Source organism: Hippoglossus hippoglossus, chromosome 24 (assembly GCF_009819705.1).
Source record: "Hippoglossus hippoglossus isolate fHipHip1 chromosome 24, fHipHip1.pri, whole genome shotgun sequence".
Lineage (NCBI taxonomy): Eukaryota > Metazoa > Chordata > Actinopteri > Pleuronectiformes > Pleuronectidae > Hippoglossus > Hippoglossus hippoglossus.
The window spans coordinates 8,213,465-8,240,078 of NC_047174.1; the positions used below are offsets into that span (position 1 = coordinate 8,213,465).

Consider the following 26,614-nt stretch of genomic DNA (forward strand, 5'->3'; position numbering starts at 1 on the left):
GAGTCTTATCTTGAGTCTTCTCACTTTCTAATCTCTATAAACTGGTTCTGCATGTGAATATTCAGAATCTATAGGTGAGGGACAGAATTTCTTTTTCTAGTTCGACCAATCACGTTTGAGCAGGCTTTGGTTGCCCGCAGGTAAACGGTCTGTGTGGAGAGCAATGAAGAGGATATTGACTGAAATGCATCAGCGATCGCCTTTTTCATTCATCTGCATTCGTATGTGGATACCCGTTAATACAGATAAGCTAAAAAAACAGCCTTCATCTGAGGAGGAGATATACGCAAGTAGTTTATTGAGTATTATGGTGAAATCTGGACTCGCTCCCCTGTTGTGTCTATGTCGAGGACGCTGTTATATTCATTACATTAGTTCAAAAATCTATTTCAAGGGAGATTCGTCTTAAGGTGGCATATGAAAGTCTAATCTTTAATGAGACTGATACAAATATTTAACCAGAGCAATATCCCCTGCAGTTATAAATCACTTAGAATAATATATATGTCTACAGGGCGTATATACATTTACCATAGAAACTCCGAGATGTTTTTCCCCCTGTGGTTTGCAGATTTCAAGGAAGAAAGCTCTCTCTCTCTTTCGAGGAATTGCAAAATTACTAAGGTTGCGTTTCTGTGTTCAGATTTTCAGGAACCTTACGCTGTGGTGGTCCTTCTGGAGAAGGATTTAGTGGTGATCGACCTTGCACAAAATGGGTGAGGGTCTCAAATATCAAATATGACAAACTAGGGGTTGTCGCCTCTACTTTACATCATGACGTGACTTACTCTCATAAATATGCCTTATTATTGATTTATTCCTGTGCTCTCTTGTCCCCAGTTACCCCATATTCGAAAACCCCTATCCTCTGACCATCCACGAGTCTCCTGTGACCTGCTGCGAGTACTTTGCCGACTGCCCTGTGGACCTCATACCTGCACTTTACTCCGTTGGCTCGCGGCAGAAACGACAGGGCTACAGCAAAAAGGTACAATGCAGGCAAACTGCATCCGGTTGTTTGTTTCCCACTGATGCTGAGGAAACCTAAATATAAACAAAAAAGGCTTTTGCAAAGCAATTTCTGTGTAATTTGGTGTCAATTATATGGAAAAAATAAATGTCCTTGTGAGACAAGTTTAATTTAATACCAAGTAAATGTTATGTATTTATTCATTATTCATTTTCAACGAGCTGTATTCTCACCTGTAGACAGATTTTTACACATTTACATTTTTACGGACCTGCTGTGAAGTCAATAGGTCCTGACCCATTAATATAATAGTCCTGACCCAGAATTAAACATAGGCTCAGAACTGCTGCTGCTGCTGGACAGTGAAGGTAAAAGCTTGGGGCCTCAGGATACTGCCTGATGGGTCACACATCGGAAAGAGGTCATAAATGATAAAAAACAACAGAAAAACCTTCTTTCATTTCCTTGGATTATATTAACATGTTTTTCCTTCTGCTCAGAACCGATTCAGTAGCATTGGTGCACACTCACACTTCTACAAAGCCCCTTCTTACTTTATGCACTGCAGACACATCTTCACTACATATTTAAATCATTTAATGAGACACTTTATTCATTATGGACTGACATTTAGCAATTTTAAATTTGAACGGGTAAATGTCCAATCTGTTTCTAAACTGTTTACTCGTATAATTTCTGTTGTTTATACAGGGACTTGTACTTTGCAAATACATTTACCGTCATAAATGAATTTTTAAAACATGAAACATGCAGAGGAGAAGAATTACAGAGTTTAAATAAAGTCTAAACTATGACCATTCACCGATATTCCTGCAGCGGCTGCACCAATATACATTGAATACCTTTTAACAGTGTACCGATGGGGTCATAGTCAGGGGAATATATAATAATACTTGGGGAGCTATGCATTTTTTGATTTGAACCTCAGGTTGTTCATTGAGATGAACATTTTGGGTTTGGGTGATTCAATGTGTCCTAAAGGAAAAGGGGTCACTACGCCTGGTGCGTGGTTCAAAAGGGTTGTAATTAGTGTTATTAGTTAGTCAGTGTGTTGTCAGGTAGTGAGAAAGAAAGCTTCTGTAACAAGTGTGTCCTCGTTGTGCACCCACATATGTAGGTGCATGTTTCTGTCTAGATAACGTGCCTTAAAATAACAATTAAATTCTGCATCGCTGACTTCAGACCAGGTTTTTGTGGACTGTAGACACAGTTGCTTTTTTTATAGCAATGCACCAAGTGCCTGACCACACCTCTTTTTAAGACCAGCACACCCATGGGTGCTCATATGGGCACAAGTGTATTTTCTGCTCCGGCAACACAGGTGCTGAACGGGAAAATGAAACCCAGCAGAGACGCGTACGTTGGTTTGCACCAGGTGTTTTACCCTTTTTCTTTCCCTCTGAATAATAAGTAGTAGTATTCCACCTCTCTTCATGATTGCAGACAACATCCACGCCCTATTTCAGAGATGTAGATTCTTGTTCTTATAGTTATATAACCATAATAACGTTGTTTTTATTCTGGGAACTTATTTGGAAATTGTCCTGAAATCCCCAAAATGTGACTCTGTTGCTAGAAAAATCACAATCTGCTCCTGAATACTTGAGCCGGAACTGCAAAGACAGCGTTTCGCTTTCAAAATAAAATACAAAATAGGTCTCTGAACACCCCCCCACCCAGATTTATGATGTATGAAAATTTAATAGTATCCTGAGGGTGGAGTTTTCTTTCATGTCGCCCTGGTTAGCGGTGACATAAAAGAGCTAAATGCCTAAATTAGAAATGTAAATGTCCCACACTGCGCCCTCTAACCATCCCGCTGTACTCCAGGAACAACAAGGTTACATGATAAAGAACATTCCACTCCAAAGACTCTGTTAATTTGTATTCGAGGTTCTGAATTATATTCCTCAGTGTTTCCATGAAGGTAAATGGACTATATAATAGTGTCGTATTACCTAACAACCCCCCGCCTCGTCTCTCCTCTCATTCTCGTCTCTTTATCCCTGTATCTTCTGAGGCAGACCCCCTGCTCCTTCAGCCATTATGTATATGCCTGTGTTCTTTTTCCCGTCGCCTTGTTCTAGCTCTCTGTCGGAAATGTCAGCGTGTACTGACCCAAACTCGCTGCCTAGCTTTTCCTTTTCTTTTTTTTTTTGTTTTGTTGTGTGTGTGTGTGTGTGTGTGTGTGTGTGTGTGTGTGTGTGTGTGTGTGTGTGTGTGTGTGTGTGTGTGTGTGTGTGTGTGTGTGTGTGTGTGTGTGTGTGTGTGTGTGTGTGTGTGTGTGTGTCTGTGTCTGTGTGTCTGTGTGTGTGCAGCGATGGCCTGGCTGAGCTGCAGGAGGGCATTCTCACATAAAGATCACCATGAGTCATCCTGGTGACCTTTGTATGTGTCAACGTGTTCAAAGCCAAACCCCCCACCAACACTTTCTTCTCTCTCTCTCTCACACGCACACATTCAGATGGCGGCGCATACTCATTGAGCTGTGTAATCTATAATTGCAAGGAGTCCTGGCCGTGTTGTTGTTTTTTTTTGTTTTTCCCATGCACACTCACACGTTTGCAGTTTTATCATGTCGTCTATTTCTCACATCGATGTTTCTGCTGACACGCTGTTTATTGACAAAGCTGTGCTCCTTCCTGTTCTCTCCCATTTTCTCTAACGCAATGTGTGTGTTCGCGTGTGTGTGTGTGTGTGTGTGTGTGTCTATCTATCCAGGAATGGCCTATTAGTGGTGGAAACTGGGGTCAAGGCACACAAAGCTACCCGGAGATCATCATCACTGGGTAAGACGACACTGATTTCATTAGCCTCGTCGTTATCGTCTCGCCGCAACTCCATTTTCTCTCATCTCTGCCGTGCTGCCGGGTCAACGCGGGGGAGAAGAGAGGAGTCTGTCTTAAAACATTTAATGGAGATGTTTATATACGCCAATAATGTGCATTATACTCCATTTTGAAATTTATCATCCCACACTAAGCTGTAAACAAGGGGGGGGGGAATAGTTGTATTAACTTAACACACGCACTGAAGAAGTGACATTGAGGTATGGGTTTGGCGGTGGGAGGCTCTCGCTCCTCTTCTTCCTCCCTCCCTCCTCACTCCTACATGCTGTGTTACTATTCTGTCCAGAAAATCTTGTCAGTACAAGTAGGACGGTAGAAAAAGGAGGATGCATTTGTGGAATTGTGGCAACGGTACGAGTGTTCAACGTGATCTGTTGTTTGTGCGAAACAACGGCAGCAGTCCGCCTCCATGTCTGCTTTTATTCTGAAGTCACGTTTGATTGAGGAAGTTGCTGTAACTTCTCAAATCTGAGGAACCGCCACTCGTTTAAATCGCTTGTTTAAACGGTCTCTTGTGTGCGTCCTGGAAGAGCTTTAGAGACGTGAAGCACTGATGTTGGACACTGAGTCTGGCTCGTGTGTCATGACTCTGTGCAGACAGTTCATATTCGTCCTGGGAAAACATTTCTTTATGTCTTGTGCATGGAGGAAAGTCATGTTGACACCGAGAGGATGTTCTTTAAACTACTGCCACAAAGTTGGAGCCAAACTTTTGCACAAAATGCAGAATCTAGATTGCAGACATCTTTTAAATTACTTCTTAAAACATATCGTTTTTCAAAAAGCCTTTTATTAATTCCAGTAAATTTTTTATTCCCCAATCTTATTTTCCTCAGCCCTGAAATGTTTAATTCTTGACCATGTAAAGCACTTTTTAATAGCTTTGAAAAGTGCTGTATAATTTATTAAAATATTTAGAAGTTCCCATTATTGTAATTAAGTGTTATAAACTATGTAAAAACTTTTTTAAAATGTCCTTAAAGTTTAAGCCATATATTTCACCTAGTTATTCTAAAGCAGAGCTCTGTGGTTGACTGATTAATTTGGGACTGAATAAAATATTTTACGGTATAAATATTTAGTTTGTTTTGGTTTACTATCCAGATTTAGTTCCAAGTGCCTCAGAACAGCAAAGTGTTTTTGTAACTGAGCAGCGTCTTTAATCGATGCTCCAGAGATGATTTCATGCCTCATATTTGACAAAGTGGATTCTCGAACTTTTATGTCTGAAATAGAAAGACAGCAGGTGGCAAATTTTAATTCATGGCGTGTTCTTTCTCTCTCTCTCCTCTTCTTCTTCTTCTTCTTTCTTCCCCCTCTTCAATTCCCAGGCACGCTGATGGAACTGTGAAGTTCTGGGATGCCTCTGCAAGTGAGTTCTCTCGACGGCTTATTCAGGCTTTGTTAAACGATTATTATTGTCTGGAATGTTCAGACAACAAAAGACGTGTTTGAGCTCTCAAATGAAAATTGAGCGAGAATGGGTGGATGAAGGAGAGGAAATCGAAATGGGAATAAAAATGATAATAATACATTTGAACACTGTGTAATGGTTGCAGCAAGTTCAAAAGCACGATACAGCTTTTTTCGTATCGTTAGGAGACAGGTTTCACATGTATGTCTGATGGCTGCGGATGGAAACTGACACTTTCTCTATTTTATCCTCAGTAATGCTCCAGGTGCTCTACAAGCTGAAAACAGCCAAGGTGTTTGACAGGAACCGGTCCAAGGAAGACAAGGGCAGCGCGGACATGTCGGACGAAGACCCCTTCGCCATTCAGATTATGGCCTGGTGCCCCGAGAGCCGGATGCTGTGCGTGGCCGGGGTGTCGGCCAACGTTATCATCTACCGCTTCAGCAAGCTGGAAGTAACTACCGAGGTGGTGCAGGTGGGTGACGGAGCAGCGGGATAAAACACACCTATTTCATTTTGAGACTCTGAGGCACGGAACACAGATAGGAGACGGACAGCGACTCTGTGGCTCTCCATCAAGACAGAAGTCCCCCCCGCTGTTTGTTGTTATTTGCCCCCCAGCACTGTCTTAAGATGTTGCGAGACACACGGGCACAAGCGCAGACGTGCACTCGCACATCTGCCGAGTCAAAGGCAGTATGGTTGCCATGCCAACAGACAGTGAATAAGCAAAGCCCGGCTGTCGTTATAATCTGCTCTGAAGGTGACGTAAGCGCTTGTGGGGGTGTGATGGTGTTTAATGACATAAAGAGATATACTGTATTGTTACGTGTGTGCGTGTGCGTGTGCGTGTGCGCGTGTGTGTGTGTGTGAGTGGTTTCTGCTGTTGTTCTTTAGAGCGCTGGAGTGTTAAACCAGCAAGATACTTTATTTATTAATAAATAATGATATAATCCCTCATTGCCGTTTGCTCTGGACTTCACTGTGATCACTTGTCAATCAAAGCGATGTCCGTGGGCAGTACTGTGATGTGTTGATGAATTTGAATATTTTATTTAACTCTTTAGCTCTTTATGTCTTTCCTAAATATTTAAATCTTCTGCTCATCCAAACGAACGAAGCCTCGAGCCAGAGGTTGTCCTGAATCTGTTGGCTTCAGTGCCTTGCTTAAGGGCACCTTGGCATTAGTTGTTGGAGGAGATGTGCGCAGCCATGTCCCTTTTTGAAGTTGAGCAGTGTTTTGCGGGGTGACTGGCCGGCTCTGATGGACGTGTCAAAGATTTTAAGAACAGTTATAGTTTTCTGAGTGTTTGAATGTGGATCAGGAGGAGGTGAGCGGTGGTAGCAAGCTGTAATTTGGAGAACGCCCCCCCCCTCGCACAAGGTCAGACGCCGCTGGGTAACCTCGCAGAAGGTGGACGGCAGGCAGGCGGCAGTCATGATCTGAAGAAGGGCACTGATTGCTCTTCACTCCCACATGTCAGTGGGGCTAATGAGACTGACGGAATGCACAAGGAGCATTGTGTGTTACTGTGTGTGTGTGTAGGTGATGTGTGTCAGTGCGAAGGTGGAGGTTGCAGAGAAGTAGCCTTGAGTAGGACTTAGAAGGAATGGAGTATTTCAGAAGTGGAGGACCTCTTTGACTCTCAATCTGCCTACACACACACACACACACACACACACACACACACACACACACACACACACACACACACACACACACACACACACACACACTTCAAAGTGACATGACTTCTATACTTCTTATATGTTCCAGAGTTTTCTTGTGTACATTTTCTAATATCTTCTCTTCTGTCAATCTCTCTCTCTCTGTGTGTGTGTGTGTGTGTGTGTGTGTGTGTGTGTGTGTGTGTGTGTGTGTGTGTGTGTGTGTGTGTGTGTGTGTGTGTGTGTGTGTGTGTGTGTGTGTGTGTGTGTGTGTGTGTGTGTGTGTGTGTGTGACTGTAAAGCTACTTGAGGTGCGAATGCAGTACGAGCTCAACGACATAGAGTCTCCAGATGGTGGGGGCGGAGGGGGGGAGCAGACGTCGGCTCTCCCAACACCCGGCGCCTCCCCTCAGACGAGCGGGCCGCCTTCACACCCCTCCACCAGCAGCAACAACTCTGACGGAGGCAACATGCCCTGCCTCAAGTACGAAACTCACACACATAGAAGCACTTACATTAGCCGTCATAAGAACCAGGAGCGATTGCAAACCCATACTCACACACACACACACACACAGACACACAAGAGTCTTTCCTTTTGCCTCAAGCACACTTGCACGGACTTAGTCAGCGCCTGAAGCATTCTCAGCCTCAGCCTTCCCATCATCCCCTTGCCACCACTCATGCCAGGCCCTCAACACACAATCGCTTCAGAACTGCAGCTGCATCACTTGTTCTCTCTCTCTCTCTCTCTCTCTCTCCCTCTCTCCCTCTCTCCCTTTCCTTTTTATTTTCTCCTTTTTCGTCTCTCTCTCGCTGTCTCGATCCCTGACTGTCTTCTTTTCCTCCAGAGTGCGCAGTACCCCTCTGAAGCAGTCCGCAGGCTACCAGGTGGATTTGGTGGTCCAGTTAGTGTGGGTGAGTGGAGAGCCTCCCCAGCAGATCACAAGCCTGGCGCTCAATTCCTCCTACGGCCTGTAAGTACACACACCGCAACGCTTTAGTCATAACTGGAATCTAATGGAAACCTATAATAATAAAATATGAAGTCTTATAAGGAGAAAACATGCAAAGTGGATGTGCATACATTTTTAAAATAGAAATGTGGTTATTTCAGTCGTTTTTTTACCAACCTTTTTTAATCTTTTTGCATTTTCATCCTTGTGTCTCTCTCCCTGCCCCCCCACTCTTGCTTCCTTCTCGTCTCTGTCACTCCTCCTCCTCCTCCTCCTCCTCCTCCTCCTCCCCAGAGTGGTGTTTGGCAACAGTAACGGTCTGGCAGTTGTGGACTACATCCAGAAGACGGTCGTGCTCAACCTGGGGACGGTCGAGCTTTACGGCGCCAATGACCCCTACCAGAGGCAGCCCCGGTCGCCAAGAAAGACAAGGCAGCCGTCTGGAGGTAGGGAGAAGAAAAGATAACACACCCATTACCCATTAGTTTTTTTACTTTGTTTCTGTTCCAGTAAAACCACAAGTTGTTCACTCAAAAGCTAAGTGGCTGCACCCAAGATTTCCAAGTCACTCTGGCATGAGCAAAAGATTATTTATCGCTTTATACCCGTCATCTTTTGTGCACATACACGAAATGGCTCCTGAATTCATAGTGATGTCATTTAGTTTGCAGAAGTTCGCTCGCTCAGAAGCGTAGGATCAGCCATTTCTTATATTTGTAATTTCTATAGACTTTCCACTTTTTGTCGATGTCCAGCTACTAAAGCCATTCATTTCACGTGGCCCTGCTTGTCTGTTCTTTCAGTGGGAACAAGAAGTAACCGTGCATGAGTCTAATGTTCTTGTAGTTTTCTGCCAATGTCGTCACTTGCCCTAAAACAAAAACTGTGTCTCAGCGTCTGACTAAGTTTACAAACCCTCCTCTCGTCTTAAAGGCAAAACAAGCCATCAGGTAAAAATTTGTCAACTTTACAAAGCACAGTGAAACTCATGTCTTCTCTTTTCCTGTTTTTTATTTTTTTTATCTAATTTTGATAAACCTGAAAAAGTGCAGTTTTTTACAAGGTTACCCTCTGGAATGATCTGAGAAGCAAAGTCAGATTTAGTATTCAGGTATTCACGGTTTGTTTTCACTGATGTTCTGGGTCAAAATGATAATTAGTCTTTCATTGAACATTATAGCTTATTTGTCTTTTTTGCCCCCGGAGCTGAATAACGATGATTACTGAGACTCTAGTTACCTCACAGGTCCAACCTCCCTGAGCCGAGCATGAGAACGAATGAAGTCATAGAGCAGCGAAATGACGGCATCAGAACTTGACGAGGTTTCACACGACAACACGCACACTAACTCTTACTTTGGGCTTCGGTTGACTTTCTCTGTCATCACACACACACACACACACACACACACACACACACACACACACACACACACACACACACTCTCACAGCCCATCCCTTGTGCACACATCGCCACTGCAGCTCCATACAGTCGCACCACTGATAGATAATCGGAGGCTTCGAGTATGGACACACTGCCACCATGGGTTAGAGGATGGGAGTGCAGCCAAGTAGACGATACCGCAGTGTCATGGTGATGCTCGGCCCACACTTCAGCAAAAGTAGATGCATGAATTAATAATGTGTGGACGCTGACTGATTTCTTTTTGATGTTTGTGCACAGATATGTTTAGAAACTCAGCACGCATCGAGACGTGCATACGCACAAGCACGTGCACGTGTAAACACACACACAGCATCTGGTGTGAGCGACTGGAGACCAGTGGGCTGGCACCTGTCAGAGTCTGGCGAGTTAAGCAGTAATCGGGCATCCAGCTGTGTTTCTCCGCCAGCAGGGTCTGCTGCGTGCTCGGCTTTCTGCCTCGCAGGACAATGTCACACAAGCGTGCGCGCTCGTACGCAAACGTGCACCCGGGAAAGGGGGGGAAAATCTGTGAAGAAACATTTAAGTTGCAGTGAAAATCTTTTTTTTTGCATTAAATGTTATGTTTACATTTGTTTGTCTGTTATTTTGCAGGATTACGCAAACACTGCTCCACTGATTTTCATGAAATTTGTGGAGGGGCGGGGCATGACCCAAAAGGAAGAACACAATAAATATGGGAGCGAATCTTCTAATATTACGGGACAGGGTGTATTGCCACATTTTCGTTGATGATATTTAGGGAACTGATATTTGAAAGTCTTTCATTGTTGGGCCTTGGCAGAAGTATGCACGTTACTGAGTCTATCTATCTAAGTGTTGAATGCAGTGGTGTTTTGATTTGCATTGAACGGGTTGAACTGTGTGCTCTCCGCTGCAGGTCTATGTGACATCAACGAGGGCTCAGCCACATCAGAGGACCGCTGCAAGTCGCCTACTTCAGGTAACATGTCTCTCAGTGACTGATCGAGAGAAACGTGGGGGAAAATACAAAAAAAGAGATTTTGTTCTTTTTAGACACAAAACTCAAACAGAGAATCAAGCAACATTAAAACCTCTAATAGAATACATTTCAAAGCAAGAGAAGCATTTGTGGGGGAAGAAGATTAACGTTTCAAAAGAGCCTCAGTTTTATTGACATCGTAGCTCAGCGTTTTTCTTGTTGATCCATAAAGTTGTCAATTTCCTTCTACCTCAGTCTGTATAAATGCACTGTTTGAGTTCAATACTATAAATGTAGGTATTTTAAGAGTATTTTCCCCATTTGTACTCACATTCTTTTACCACTTTTCAGAGTTCAATTGACGGGAATAAATTAGTTTTAATCTCCGTCGGTATCCTGGAAAACTGGGTTATAGCTTGTGAACGTATCCGATCTGTGATGCTAATTCAGCGTGGCAGCTCAGGATCATAAATTCAATGAAACTGCAAAACAAAACTCTGCATTTCGGTAGAAAAACACATTATTTTACATTAATCTGAGTATTACTGAAGTGAATATTGAAACTAATGAAACTTGTTTTCTGCATTATTCCATTAGAGTGAAAAAACTAAACCTTTATCACTCTGAAAGATGATGTGAATCAAAATCTATCGTGCAGAGATCATCTTTCAGTTTAACATAAACATTTGTGTGGGTGCACAGATTCTTCCTAAACCAATATTACATCACACTGTTTTTATTTCAGATGAAATCAAACAAATCAAATTTTACTTTCGGGAAAAATAATATTTTCATTGTTTTATGTAACCTCCACTTCTAAGTGGGATTATTTATGTCTTTGTTGATGAAGTAGTAGCTCATTGTGTTCCGCAGCAACAAGACGCTCTGTTGCCCTTTAACTCGCCTCCTTCTTAATCTACATCATTAGTTTTTCAGCTGAACGTGCTTGGGGAGAAAAGCCCACATCCATCTCATTAGGTGTAACTTGGCATTAGCACGCTGAGAAAGGTCAGACAGAGAACAAATCTCAAAGTCTGAAGTCCTTCCACATATTCCCAGGTATGACGACCGTCCCAGCCCCCCCCCCCCCCCTCTGTCTGCTTCACCAGACTCTGGTCTCATACATCTGTCTGCTCTGCATTATTCATCGGACAGAGAAAGAGATAAGGTGCCTTCCTGCAAAAAAAAAAAAGACTGTCTGCCTTTAAAAGTCACTTAGTCTCTGTGTTTTGCTGATGGCAGAAAATAATTTAAACTAGTTTTTTTTTTGCATTTTTTACCTCGATGTGATGAACTAAACAAAACAACAATTCTTTAAATAGTATTATGTGCATTTTAAACAACTTAATCTCTTACAAGTGTCGATGCTAAACGAAGTAAGTATTTCCCCATTCGACCCCCTTTTAATTTTATTGTTTTTTCTGCACACTAAACTTACCAGGAAAATGAGAGACGGAAAAAACCATCTGTGTGAAAAGAACTAACTAAAAAAAATATTTGACGAGTACTTTGACTTTGCAGTTAGGTCCATGTCCCATCGACTAACATGGAGGAGGCAGGGTTTATGTCCTATACCACAGCCAACCACCAGGGGTCGATGGATTCGGCTTCACTTTTGGGAAGCAGTCATGTCGGTCATCTTTCTATACAGTCTGTAGGACAAACCCATTAGAAATGTCAATGGTAATAAAATTAAAAGGGTTTAAAGCTCCACCTGCTTTGATTTACCCAACCAAATGTATTTATAATTAAATAATCAAAAGGGTGGTTTTGCTGCTGAGGACCAAATAAATTGACTCATCTTGCAGTGATGGCTTGTGAGTAGTAACAAGCCCAAGGGTGTTTCTAACTGCACATTCACTGTACTTTACTTTCCTCCTTATGCCCCTTAAGTGTTGACGTCAAACAGCAATCTACAGCAATTCTACAATGGAGGTGGTAGAGGAGGTAAGATTGGCCAAAGATTTTCCTGAGAGGCTGTGCAGGCAGGACACACGCGCTCCAGATTTTGTCCCCTTCGGTTTGTTTCTTCTTCTGTCTTTGTCGTAGAGAAACTGTCTCTGTCGTCCGTGTTGTAGTCACCACAGCGGGGAGAAATACACTCGCTTCTGTTGGCTTCTCTTCCACTATCTTCTGGTTCTGACTGTTTTTAGTCGTAACAAGTCGTAGTACTGTTAGCGCTGATGTATACGTACGGACAGTAAAACATACTTTAAGAACTAAAAGCTCCTGGAGCAGAAGCTAACGAGGAAGCAGCGTGGGACTACAGTTGTCTATACAATACACCTTAGTTTTCTTATGCACACACTATGCATGCTACATGTATGTAGCACGAGTGTCAAACTGTAAATGTGCTTGCGTTTGGTATCTGTCCCGATATGATTGTTCATAGTACAGTATAGTATGATGACACCTCAGTGCGGAGAGCAACTCATCTGTCCAACTGTGTGTCTTTGTGAACCTCCAGTGTGTTGTTGACAAAACTACTGTTAAATCCAATGTTTAATTCAGAGCATTTTCTTTCAGTTCGAACGAGGGGATACAAAACGTCTGTTGCAATAGAGACTGGAAATTACGACTTAACCAGAAGCTGAGGATTCTTATTAAAGGAGACATGTTATGCTTTTTCAGTCTTTTCTCCTTGAGTATGTTCTATAGTTTTTTTGCGTATGAATAACGCGCGGCAAGCAGCTAGTCCGGCAAACCCCCAAACGAAACCAGATAAAGCGAAAGCAAAGGCTGACATTTCCTGTACGTGCTTTAATAAATTGACCAATCACAACGGAGTAGACTGGGCTTCATCAGTAGGGGGTGGGGACTTAGAGAGCCAGGAGCTAAAACCAAGAGTTTCAGACAGAGGCTGAAAAGAGGAGCTGCAGCAATGGACAGTTTGAGGAAGGTTTTCTGAACATTAAAGCATGTAAACCTTTTCAACTAATAACCCATATTAAAATTATGAACCTGAATAAGTTCAAGTTCAAGAGTTCAATATATATATATCCTTTGACTTGCCCAAGCGTTGACTAATTTAAATAGTATAACGCCTGCCATAACCTGATAATTCACATTAACAGTATACTTATATACTCATATAAAAGTACCTTAGCCCTGCAGGCTCAGGCAAGTTTATGGTTTCATGACGTTTAGTGACCACACATTCTCAGCATAGCGCCACCTAGCTCTAAAACAAGTAACTGTCCAGAGCTTTTAAATTCTAAAATGAAAACGGGTAATGTTTTGGAGCTGGATAACAACAATCCTTAAGTAAAAAGAAAAACTGGATGAGCATCAGGCATTGCAGGAAATCTGAAAATGTTTTCAAGCCTGCTTCATAGGGTATTCCTATTTTTATTTACTTAGGTTTTTATTTGAAGATTCATCTACTTTTTTTCACCTACAGACAGAGAAATAATAAGTAATATCCTCATCGATACCCTCAGAATGAAAAGACAATTTATTTTTGTCTCGTATGAAAAATATGGATTCATATGGGGATGGAGACGTGGAATGAGGTGATCATGGTCGGAGTTTATACAGTAAACAAGTTTCCAATTTTTGGTGAACTACTAAGTTAGAAACCGTATTCCAAGTTTACACAATTCACTTATGTGAACTAGTAGATTTACATAGTAACTTTTGACCATCTTTTCCACTGTCTTCTTCCATCTGCTGTTCAGTATTTTCTGTTTCCTGTTTACCTCCCTGTTCTTGGTGCATGCTCCTGTGGCATGAGGGTCCTGAATGGCCATGCAGTTTTTTGTACCTCTTTTAGCAGTCCTCTCTTCCAGGGCATTGTGCAACCAGAGGTCACCTCCTTTGTTGTGTCTGTCGCAGCATGCCTCTGTGAAACACGGGGTCGTCGTCACGCAGTGTCCTCTCCTGTGTTAAGCATTTTAGCCCGATGAAACGATCCCCGGGCACTTTGTTCCGCAGCCTTTTTTGTCGTTTTTTAATGTATTCCAGCTTTATGCACAGTCCTATCCCAGTGCTAGTTATCTAGCTTTGCATGGCATCGTGTGTTAGCTTAGACGTGTGTTTGTAAAGAGGGATGTTCTCTTTTTTCCAGCAAAGATGTCACGGAAATTAAGCTTGCCTACTGAGCTAAAGCCAGACTTGGGTAAGCCCTAACTTCGTGCCTCCAAGCAATTTGTATACAGTATATCTCTCTCACTCCAACTGGACTCCCATCACATTTATATGAGTCCAGTTTAAAAGGTTTTTAGCCTCAACACTGGCAAGCTATGCAGATGTTCTTCTAAGTTTGCATGAGACGAACGTAGCACTCATCTGATCTCTCGAGCTTCGGCATAAATTGGATGTGAAATTGTCTGCAGGACTCCCACCTTTTTGACCTCGGTGGGGGGTCTTTATTCGAGGTCAGTGGTGCTAAGATAAACTTTGCACACTCCATCTCACCGTAAAGCTTTCTGTAACTTTTGCAGCTTTCTCTTTTCTCTTCTGTGTCCTTCATGTCCTTCCTTTCTCTGTCCGATTGGTTCCTTTACAATTTTACCAAAATTTGGTAACTTTTTAAAAAGGAAAGAGACTCTTTCTTCTTCAGGGGTGTGCGACTTTTTTTCTGCAATACAATGCATGGAACATGTGATCCGTCAGGGGTCAACGTGCCAAGACATCAACCTGAGTCCCAGTGTTTTACACCTCTAACCAAAGCACCTGAAAGCCAGTTATCTCATAGAACTACTGATTGAGGGGGAACATTTTAAAAGGTGCAAATGCATGTTTGCACTGGATTTGTTTCTCTTGTGCAACAGACTATAGGGCCACTGTTATATGGCAAATGGCAGTTCATTTGGTTTCAGGTGATGCCTCTTTTTTGACAGGTAAAATTATTAGATCTGTCTTTCCTAGAGATTTATACACGCCATGTCTTTACCAACTGTTAAATAACAACGCTCTCTCCCTAATTTTCCTGGATCGACATTGTCGGTAGATCAGTCTGTAATATATACAGATGTTACACAGCTGGTATGTCTTTGGTTTGTGTACAATTTTAACCCAAACTAAATTATTTGAACTCACTGCGAGCTCTAAAATCTTACCCGTGAATATTTATGGGTTTTATTTTGTATCAGCAGCACAATGTCCACATGTGTCTTGCCTGTCTTGCAGTTGCATTGCGGGTGCTTTACTTCTCTTGTTTTCTTCCTTACTGTCCTCCTGTCTGTATGCCCGCCGCGGGGTGCCAACCCATTAGACCACCGGGACAATTCCTTCAGCCGCTCTCGCTCCTCCAGCGTCACCAGCATCGACAAGGAAGCCCGGGAGGCCATCAGCTCCTTCCACTTCTGCGAGACCTTTGCCCGGAAGGGGGACAACGCCCTGACACCCTGCCTGAATGTGGGCACGACCCTGGGAACCGTGCTGGCTCTGGCTCTCACATTGCCACCTGCTGGGGAGCAACGGCAGCTGCAGCCGGTTATCATTTCACCTACTGGTGGGTAATGGGATCGTGGGAGGGAGGAGGAGATGGAAAATAGATAAGTGTCTTGTAGCTCTGATAAATGAACAGATGGACTAATGAATAAAATGTAAAAAAACTGTAGTTAGAAGTATCACATTCTATTCTAAACAAGACATAGTTCTTGTTAGCTTTCATTCGGTGTTTCTCAATAGGAGAACATGTGTTTATCTAGTGTTTATATCTGTTCTTGGCCTAAAAAACTAGTTGGATGTATTTTATTTGCATCCACATTTTGTATTTGTCCACTGAGGTATTGCTACATTTCTTGGTCCTTTGCTGCCACCAATTGGCGTTTAGTAAAATTGCATTAAACTGAGCAATTACCTGGCCCCCACTCTCCATTCTGAGGTCAACAGAGGTTTGTTTCGGCCTTGAACTCAAACAAAACAAAGATCCATTTATCAAAACACTAGATGATTTTTTTTTAAAAAGGGAGGATATACTTTTATACTGAAAGAAACCATCATGTTTTACAAACCATATTGTAACTGTCCTTCTGAAATGAGGGGTAAAGGGTTTCCACATAACAGCAGCCCTGTGGAAAAAAGTCTAATCCACTGGGTTTGAGTTCAAATTTCAGTTTCCCTCTTTTCCTTCTGTTCACCAGGCATGTTGGTACGACTGAAGGGCAGCATCATGCGGATGGCTGTCCTGGACTCCACAGGGTCCGTGCTGCCCCCCCCATTCGAGCCTTGGTTTGAACCTAACGTCACAGCAGACGGCGAAGAGCGAGAGAAGGTCCGCAAGCGCCGGCCCGTCTCCGTGTCCCCTTCCACCTCGCAGGACCTCAACGAGAGCCAGTACGCCGTGGTGTGTTCGGAGAAACAGGCCAAAGTCATCTCCCTCCCCTCGCAGACCTGCATCCACAAACACAGCATCACGGAGACGTCGTTCATCTTACGGGCGGACGTGGTGCAGATGAGCCTGGGCGTGTGTCTGGCTTGTTTCTGCGCCAACGGCCACATCATGACCCTCAGGTGAGAGACGTCAGTCTGCATCAAAGATCAGGCAGAAATAGTGGGTTATTAATGAATGTATCAATCAAAGTCAGTGTGAATAAATCATGGTCATAGTATTAGATTGAAGCAGATGTGAACTCTAGTGTGACTTTGTATGTTGTATAGTTTGTCCAGTAAGTGGTATCAGAGTTTGTGTTTTTAAAAAGAAAATATGTTGGAAGGTGTTTTTGCCGGTGTTGGTCATTATTGTAAAGAGGGGTGGCTTTGGCTGAGGGGGTAGAGCGGTCATCCTCCAACCAGAAGGTCGGCGGTTTGATCCCAGTCTTCATGATGTCAGTTACCTCTGCTCTGGACGTATTAGTCTGTCATTAATCCTCATTAATCTTCACTTCCCCAGAGGAAAGAGACAGAGCAGCCTTCTCTGTGGGTGTCTGATAGAGCAAGGGTGTCCAGCTGTGTGTGTGTGTGTGTGCATGAACATTGTGTTTCTGGACAGATTCATTCTAAAAACAGGATTGGAAATGTTTTATTGACAAAAAAAGAAAGTGTTCATTCGTTCATCATCTTTATTCCTGTGTCCCGTGTCCAGTTTGCCGGGCTTGAGACCGCTCATGGATGTAAACTACCTGCCTTTGACGGACATGCGGATAGCCAGGACGTTTTGTTTCACAAACCTCGGCCAGGCCATGTACCTCTGCTCCCCCACCGAGGTTCAGAGGATCACCTACAGTCAGGACACCTGTGAAAACCTGCAGGTCAGTAAACACCTTGTAGATGTATGTGGATTTGTATGAAACACAAAAGCTGCAGATTGTACTGCATGGAAAACATTTCATAATAACGTGTTGATGTTTCAGGAGATGCTGGGTGAACTTTTCACACCAGTAGAAACACCAGAGGCTCCCAACAGAGGGTTCTTCAAAGGCCTCTTTGGGGGAGGAGCGCAGTCACTGGACAGAGAGGAGCTCTGTACGTCTAACCTACACACGCCCACATATTCAGCACTTCAGTCCCTTGTTGGTGTAAAGTTTCATCCACACGTCTCATCCTGTTCTGTTTCCTCCCTCCTTTCCCCCTCCTCTCAGTCGGCGAGATATCATCTGGAAAGGCATCTCGAGGCCTGGCCCAGCACATCCCAGGCCCCGGTGGCCTCGAGGGCATGAAGGGGGCGGCCTCTGGTGTGGTCGGGGACCTGGCACGCGCCCGAATAGCGCTGGACGAAAGAGGCCAAAAGCTGGGCGAGCTGGATGAGAGGACAGCCGCCATGATGGCCAGTGCAGACTCCTTCTCCAAACACGCCCATGACGTAAGAGAAAATGCTTTCGAGTTTGCAGGGTGAAGCCCACGTGTCACAGCTAAATGGAAAATGGTCTGTAATTATATTTAGTGCTTTTCTAGTCTTGATGACCACTTTACAGTACAGGTGATTGCCATTCACCCATCCACACACACACATTCATACAGTGCTTTTATGGGCAGCACTTTTTCTATGAGGGCCAATTCGGGATTCAGTATCTTGCCCAAGGACACTTCGGCATGCAGATGGGGAAGATCAAACTGCCGGACAGGACAACCACTCTACCCCCTAAGCCACAGCCGCCCCAGCTGCTCGTGGTTGTGGTTGTGTGTAATTTGGTTCACTGGTTTCAGCTCGGATTTGAGCATCAGACGTTACAATAGTTGTGCAAAATCTTTTGTTTCTTTTATTAAGAGCTTAAGACTTGTTGAGCCCACAAGAGGGAAACTGAATCACTGCGTGTGTGTTATTTTAATCATAGAAATAATGAAATAATATTGGCAATGAATGTTCTGCAGATATATTACTCAGTTGTACTATTTACCCACTAGAGGGCAGTATATGCCTGTGGAAGGGTCAAAGTACTTCAGATTAAGGACTTGGGATGTAGATGAGGAAATATGATCTGAATCTGAACTAAATTCATAATTTGAATTTTTACCAAAATTTAAGCAAGAATATCATAATTACATGACGTGTAAAGTTAGTTGTTGATGCTGTTTAAGCCCTGAATTAATCATAAGAATCTTGGATTGTGAAACACAGTTTTTTAAGTTTTCCTCATGCATATTCTCTCTCCGACATTTCCTATGTTTTCAGATGATGCTGAAGTGCAAAGACAAGAAATGGTACCAGTTCTGATCAGCACCAGGGGAGGAGCAGAGCTCCGCGGACAAGGCTTTCACCATTCATCGGCTCATTCGGACTCACCGTGACCCCGCCCTCCCCCACCCGTCCATTCACCGGTCCCTCCGAGCCTTCTTCACCGAGACACTTGGGATTTTCTTCCCTAGCACAATGTTGAACACTGTTCCTACCTCAGTCTGAAGGTGGAACTGAGGGGTTGACGGAGGAGAAGGACGACCTCAGAGGGATCAGATAAATGGTGTCTTTTTTTATTTTATGTTCTCGTCTCTTTACCCGGTTGGCGAGCGCACCTGGAGATCCTTCATTCTCATTTGCCAAAAGCATCCTTTAACCGTTTTCTCCACCCCCGGAGCCTCTGGTGGGCGGGATTCAAACCGACGAACACAGCCGAGAAAAGACAAGGCACCTAGTGAAGAAGCAAAGACTACAAAAAATTCTTAAAATGTAAAAAGAAGGAAAAAGAATCTAAATACAACATTATATATACATAAATCTAATAAATGTGCAATGCTGTATCCACTTCCAAGTGACAAGTACAAAAGAATTGGGATAACTCACTGAGGAGACAGGAGCGGGGTGGGAGGCCCGAAGGAGGCGGCGTCCGAGATCCACAGGAAGTGCTGCGACAGCGACGCCTCCTCTATGCAGAGAGTCGCAGGGATAAAAAGCAACCTACTCTGATGTACACTGGATATCTCGTCATCTCACTCAACCTCTAGACTCTCCTCTGTATCTTACAAACGTTCATATCGTTACCGACAGTGTGTGTGCGTGTGTGTGTTCATTTCTATTTTCTCGCCATTCCTCTATTTGTTATCCGTTGTTTTGTTTTTTTTCCTCGCTCCGTCTGTATTATCGGAAAATCTCTTATTTTTCTATCGTTGTGAAAGTGGATGATGTTTGATTTGTTGAAAAAAAGACGTTTTTTTTTTGTGGCTTTTGTCAAACAACTCAGATTTATTTTCTCCTAATGAAAAGGGCTGGAATCTCAAAGGAGGGCAAGGATATAAAAGGCATATGTATCATTTAGTTCTCACTGGGAAAAGCGTATAAGCGACTCACTTTAATAGTTTACCTGAGGATTTAGATTATCTGATGTTATGGAAAATAATCCTCGCTCACCCTCTAATGTCGTGAACGTCCGCAGTTTGGCTTCGTCTGCGAGTGGGACCGTGCAAATGCTGATGGGATCAGTATTAAATACGCTGAAAGTCCAGCCAGATTTGTTGGTTTACGAATTCTGGATATTTATGTGTATTCGTATATATGCAGGACAGCAGAGACGTGGATGTATGATCTGTGATATTTCAGTTGTCTATGTGAGAAAGTTGTGCGTGTGCGATCTCCTTTGTTATATATTTATTTATCGAGGTGCAAGAGAACAGTGGTTCGGTGTCAGAAACTTCCACCTTCATCAATATCTCGTTTCTATGTCCATGTTTGCGGTAACGCTCAGATGTGGTGTATCTCTCTGTCTACCAGGCTTTTAACCTTTATTTGTATATAAGTAAATAGTTTGACAATCTAAGACCAACCGGAAAGTACATGTCAAGGTTGCTACGTAAAAAAAAAAAAAAAGAGGAGAGAGGCCATATTTTTTCTGACGCCAAAGAGTTGCTTTAGCTTTTCCATTGCACTATCATTTGGCTTCTCCGCTCCACGGGTCGCGTGTTATTCCGCATGGCTTCGTCCCCGCGGAGTGCAGACCCTCTTCTGGGAGTTGCTATCATCTTCATCACCTTTTTCAGGGGTTTCGAGAAACAGGAGCAAGTTGCAATGGAACTCAGCCATTTTATAGTAACATTGTGTCACAGTTTGTCATGAGATGTAACACTTGGACAAATGTTTAATGTTTTAAAAAGTGGCCTAACTGTTGGTCGACGAGGCTCTTTCCCCTTCAAACAGAAACCTGATCCATTCCACTGCAGCTCAGACACATGACTTACGGTATTCACCTACGTGTGTGTGTGTGTGTGTTTATATGTGTCTGTCTGTGTTAGGCTGTGTTTCCATTTAAGTTAAGTGATATTATTTAAGAGATATTTTTGTTTAATAATTGATGTTGATGTCCTCACCAGTCTGTGTCCATGCAGTTGAGTGTCTGTTACACTAAAGCCACCAGTGATGACAAAAACAAAACGAGTAAAGTCCGCATTAGATGACCTAGACGACGACCTCTGAATTCTGGTTTAATTGAACTTTTCCGTATGTTCGGGCTTCATCCACATGCTTCTCCCTTTTCGGCCTTTGACCTCTGACATGTCTCTTCCTCCACTGCTGGCTCCATCTCTCTCATAGCTACAGATATGGCCTTCTGTGTTTCGTAAGCGTCGTAGTGTGGATGTTGGTAGGTATAGATCTGTCCCCCCCCCCCCCAATGGTGAAGAAGAGGCCCAAAAAAATGATTCAGGACAAATAGAGGTCAACCCTGAACACCCATTCAGCGTCTCTTCCTTCCCACCTTACTGTTACGTGTTTCTTGTTTTTTTTTTACTTTTCCAATGTTATATTTATTTTTATTCATTTTATGTTTTTGTTGAGTGTCTCGTCCATACCCGACAGTATGCAGTATTCTCCGCCCAATACAATCCACACACTCACACAAACAAGAGGGAGTCCTGTCAATCTGCCATATGCCGTCTTCTGTCCCCCGGATTCAACAGTTATCAGTGAGTTGCAGTATTTTTCTCATTGTAGCCAATTTTTCTTGTACAGTTTTATGCAACTTTCACATGGATGTTTATGACTTTATCTGCTGCCACAAAAATTTAGAAATTCTGTAGATAGAGATTACTGTGCAATGGAAAAATAAAAGTGGAAAATGTATTTTTTGTCGTAAAGCATCTTTTAAAAAAACGAATCTTATATTTGAAGTTCACGTGCAAACATGAATATTTGACTGCTTTCACATGAAATAAAACCATGTCTCTGCTTTGTAATATTAGGGATGACAACAAGAGAGTGTTGACAAGTGTACTGGTGTATGTACAAATAGTGTTCATTTAGATAATGCTGAGAATGGGAGAGTTGCAATATCGCATCTGTACATTAGATGGCAGCAGACGCACATTTGCTTCCTTGGCGTTTAGACTGAGCAAGCAAAACATGAAGCGAGGTAGAAAAAGTGATGTAATGCTAAAGGCCTGATGAGAAATATTAAGGTGATCTAACAAGATGATATTTGACTTTGGCCGCCATCTGTTCTATTTTTCCATTTAAAGTATAATATCGGTCATTGTATAAGCTTGTTTTTGGAGCTTATACGGTTGGTGCTTTGTCTCGACTGCATCGCCTCTTTTCCCAGAGCAACACAATCCTGTATTGATCACACTAAGAGGCTTTCAAATGTCTTCTCTGGTTTCTTCGAGTTCGTGACACAGGTGGCGCTCTCGAGGGTCACCTTTTTTTCTGAAATGCGAGTTTTATTCTGCTCGTGGCTGATTTTCCTCGGTTTTTCTACTTGAATTACAGACAACATGGAGGTAAATGTTGTGTCAGCCACGGGAAACAGTCATCTTACACTAAGGTCTTTTCTCCTGTGTTTTTCCACTTAACTGTCATACAATAGACCTCTACCTCGAGCAATGGACCTCTTGAATCAGAGATACAATTGTGCTAATCTCAGTCAAGCTGCCAATTCAGGTCAGTGAATCCATCCCGCGCTGTGTTTGCAGGGACTTAACGCTGTGGATCATTTACCGCTGAAGGCTTCCAGCTTGGCCGATGACTTCCTGTGGAAAGACGGATTTACGGAGTGTAAACGTACGTTGTCACTTAATGCTTCCTGACATCATGTGTGACTCACGCCCAGTGACTTGTACGTGGAATTCAATGTGGAATAATCAGTCCAGGCATGAAACTGAAGAATGGAATAGATTTTTTTGTTCTTAACCTTATTGCGGTATAAGCCAACATATAAACCTCTTTTGTAATTAACACCGTTTGCTGGCGAGAGGGACAAAGCAGATCCGTACTGGAAATCGTTTCTATATCTGCTTTATGATCCATCGGACTACAATCAGATATACAATAGATCCATGAGATGATCGTCTGGAAAAACTGGCAACACACAAATTGAGTTTGTTCAAATTAAGATGACACATTATATGAACACAAGAAAACAATACCACAATGCTTTTTTACAGGAACCAGTTATGACTCCGCTCCTCTCTCTCTTCTCACATGATGGATAGGGGGTTATGGGCCTGTGGCTCGAAAACATTCCCTCTTTACATAAACAAAACTATCAGATAAAGTGGTGTCAATTTTATTAGGAGGAGTGCATGTGTTTTTCATTAACGATAAGCTCCTTGGGCTACTAAAGGCTGAAGGGTAGAAGATGAGGGGAGAGTGGGAGATGGAGACGGAGGAGGGGAGCTTGTGGGAGGTGAGGGGGAAAGAAAACATCACATTGATTTGTTCAATTTGACTGAGGACATGAAGAGAAGGTCACGAGGGAGAAATGTTTGGTGATGTATACTGTTTGAACCGCTGACCTTGTTAGCGCACGCACAAACACACACAGATATAGGCTGGGCGACGCAGAGCCGAGCACACGCCGCTCAGCAAGTGACACGTAGAGTGTCACCGTTGCTGTGGCGACTGGAAACACGTCTGACCCTGAGCCACGTCGGCAGCACGGCAGAAATCAGCATGACACCGAGGGGGGGCAGGAGGAGAGCGAGGATTTAAATAGACCTCTCGTAAATATAAGATGTTTTATATTTTATCACACTGTATCATATTCAAAGGTTACACATAATAATACTCTTTGCCACTAGATGTCGCACTAGCACGACAGTACAAAACAAATGCTTTGTTCAGGGGGGGGTCTCAAATGTGCCTGGACCAGCTACCAAAACAAAAACCAGAGAAGTTCAGATCATAACACACACAGACAGGGGAACTTTTTTTGTTGTTGTTGCGCAAGACGCCATTATTTCACTATATCCATTAAAAAGAAGATAGTTTTTACTGTGAGGTGAATATTTCAAATTTCATAAATTTACAACCTGTAAAAATATAAATCATACAGTGAGTAATAACAGGCAAAGACTAAACAAATACTATTACCTGCTGTTGATGGTTAACGAAAACTGAACCTACCATTTCAACTTTGGTTTCCTGGATTAAAGACCAAAATCAATCCAATCTAACGGCATCACGATGCATTGTGGGAAACAACATAGGGTATAAATAGCTTCACTAAACATTCAGGCCGCCCTACAATATGGCGAACTCCCTACACGGTGCACTATATAGTGATTAGTGGGCGATTTGGGACACAGCCTTTGAAGGGTCCTGGCAGGAGAAGTTCACAGGCGTCATTGAGAACATCCATCATGGCTGCGTTCCATCAAGCTGAGCCAGGTTCAGTGCTGTGCGCTTGTAATCAGGACACTTAATGGAACCCAGCCATGGGCGTCATCGGCTGGGTTAGATTCACCTGCTGTGATGAGGGTCATTTAGCTGCAGTCGTTTATATAGAAATATATATATCAGCTTTTACTTTTATCTCTATATATATATAGATATTTCATTTCGGGTGCTGTAGTTTGCTGTATGACGTTGGATTTTGGATTTACACACATGTGGATGACTTGTACACAACACTAAGGTGAGCTCTAGCTGTCTGGAGTGTTGCTGTTGACTTCAGTGATTCCTGCACAGAGCTGGTTTGTGGTTACAGTCTTCTGGGTTGTTTAATCAGTGCATGTGAAGCATTTGTGTCTGTTGGCTGCTTGTTTCGTTTTGGAGTTTTTCTGCCTTGACTGAAGTTAAAACTGTAGAGAGTCGGGCTGGACGATATAATAAACGTATATCTTGATGAATATTTTCACATAAGTCATTATTTCTTTTTAAGTTCAAAGACTGTTTGCTCCTGAATGAAGGTTTTGGTTTTGAACAAGCAAATAAGGAGATTATTAAATGTCTCTGGATACTGTTTTATCTCCAGTTCTGTCAGGATAAATGCAGCATTTCCTTGTGTGCCGCTGCTCAACCCGACTTTCACTTTCTGCTGCACAAGCGTCTTTTCTCCCTTAATCAAGAGGCAAGAACTTGGCTTTTTAGTCAAGGCTCATTTAAATACATATGTTTGTTTGGTGTAACTGTGCCCTGTTAACTTCTAGCCTGCACATAATGGGGAAATGTGTTAGAAGGATCATTTGCTTCAATCTGTCAAGCTAAGAAACATCTGTTTTGGAAATGAGGGGAAGATCATCTTGTGGTGTGTGTGTTTGTGTTTGTTTTTATGTTCTGCTGGGGACTTCAATTTGAATATACACCAAGGATTTGTCAAACATTGAGTTTCCCATGGTTGGAGATGCCTTTATGAGGGTCAGGACTTGGTTATAAAGGGTCAGGGGGAAGCATTAATTTGTGATATTTAGACGTTAAAGAACCAGGGAATGTTTAATGTCAGTGTCCCCCACAGGGATGGTGAAAAGTGTGTGGCTGGAGGGAGAAGGCATGGGTGTGGTTGAAAGTCTGACCATGTAATTTTAAAATGGCTTCAACTCCGTTCCTCGCTCCCTGGTGGAGTGAACGGTCTGAAGAGCCGGGGATGGTTGGTCTCCTGTCTGCCTTTGCAAAAACGTCATCGATCCAATTTGCCAAAGAAACCTTTGAGTTACGTTGGAAAAAAATGTCAAATTAAATACAACCTAAATAAGTGCTCACCTTCTGCAGAGATGGAAGAGGAATGCACGCAAACTACAGTCGAGGAATTCCTACCATCACAAAATGGCTGCCATCCAAACCCTCAGCCTGCGCCACCAATTTCAGTTTGTTGTAATTTGTGGTTCAGAAATACCACAGCACTAATAAACACAAATTGAGGCTGTGTGTATGTGTATATATGTGTGTGTGTATATATATCTATATATATATAGATATATATCCATGGAAGAAGACTTTTTCCTGTCTTGCCTTGAATGTCGCCGTCATGTTGTAGCTGATATATTTTTAACACTGCATAATCTGTTCTTTATCAAATCACAATCTCCCAATGATCCTTCTCACACAGTTGCTGGAGACTTTATTCTCCATGATTGAGAGGTCGTATTATTCCAGAAAAGCACTATTTGCGGTTCGATAACACAGTGGGCTTTTAAAACGAAATGAATTCAGTGTGGTTTGATTTTGGCGTCAAATGAAGTGACGAGTGGTTTTTTTATGATTTGTCGTGTGCTTCTACTTTATTTAATAAAAAAGATGGGTGTGCCACTTGGGTCGATCTGTGCGAGGATTTGATTTGTGTCTGTAAAAAAATCCTTGTCAAAATATTGAATTCTGTTTAGGCTGGTGGCTCCGCTGCTTCTGGAGAGGGACCGTTTCAATATGCGAGGCATGCCGTGTTTTTAGCATAAAAGGGATGAAACTTTAATGGCTGGTTTGAAAGCTCGGCGCTGTGCTGCAGCAGCGAGCACCAGATAATTTGACTGCATGGGATCGTTCCGCTGAGTTGTACCATCATTAACCCGTAACTGCATTCAAGAGAGTTGCGGCTTCTTTTTAATCATATATGTAATTAATTTTTACTGCCTGCTTTTAATTATTGCTTTAATGTTGTGTTATGACTGGATGTGGATTAATATGAAGAGGAACATTCTCTAAAGAGCACGCTATATATACTTAAAATTGTCTCTGAGAAAGTGGTGGACACTCAGAGGAGCAGGAACAACCACATTGCAACATCTGGCAACCACTGTCATTTCTCCTATAATCTATATTTGATCATAC

At 42.8% G+C, this 26,614-nt stretch overlaps 1 protein-coding gene across 6 annotated transcripts in view; it reads left to right on the plus strand.

Annotated features, from left to right (window-relative positions):
• Positions 1 to 21,697, plus strand: part of stxbp5a (syntaxin binding protein 5a (tomosyn)) — an 88,836-nt gene extending 67,139 nt beyond the window's left edge. For 2 of the 6 annotated variants that reach the window (XM_034579265.1, XM_034579264.1), the window contains exons 12-28: positions 644 to 716; positions 841 to 988; positions 3,713 to 3,780; positions 5,172 to 5,212; positions 5,509 to 5,729; positions 7,225 to 7,406; positions 7,774 to 7,899; positions 8,173 to 8,324; positions 10,204 to 10,266; positions 12,160 to 12,213; positions 14,333 to 14,383; positions 15,440 to 15,721; positions 16,356 to 16,725; positions 17,297 to 17,462; positions 17,565 to 17,676; positions 17,793 to 18,013; positions 18,824 to 21,697. In XM_034579265.1, coding sequence (XP_034435156.1) covers positions 644 to 716; positions 841 to 988; positions 3,713 to 3,780; positions 5,172 to 5,212; positions 5,509 to 5,729; positions 7,225 to 7,406; positions 7,774 to 7,899; positions 8,173 to 8,324; positions 10,204 to 10,266; positions 12,160 to 12,213; positions 14,333 to 14,383; positions 15,440 to 15,721; positions 16,356 to 16,725; positions 17,297 to 17,462; positions 17,565 to 17,676; positions 17,793 to 18,013; positions 18,824 to 18,865 — 2,372 coding nt within the window. In that variant the 3' untranslated portion in view covers positions 18,866 to 21,697. The remainder of the gene's footprint in view (positions 1 to 643; positions 717 to 840; positions 989 to 3,712; positions 3,781 to 5,171; positions 5,213 to 5,508; positions 5,730 to 7,224; positions 7,407 to 7,773; positions 7,900 to 8,172; positions 8,325 to 10,203; positions 10,267 to 12,159; positions 12,214 to 14,332; positions 14,384 to 15,439; positions 15,722 to 16,355; positions 16,726 to 17,296; positions 17,463 to 17,564; positions 17,677 to 17,792; positions 18,014 to 18,823) is intronic. The other 4 variants (XM_034579266.1, XM_034579267.1, XM_034579268.1 and 1 more) reach the window with 4 other exon arrangements.
• The last annotated feature ends 4,917 nt before the right edge of the window (positions 21,698 to 26,614 follow it).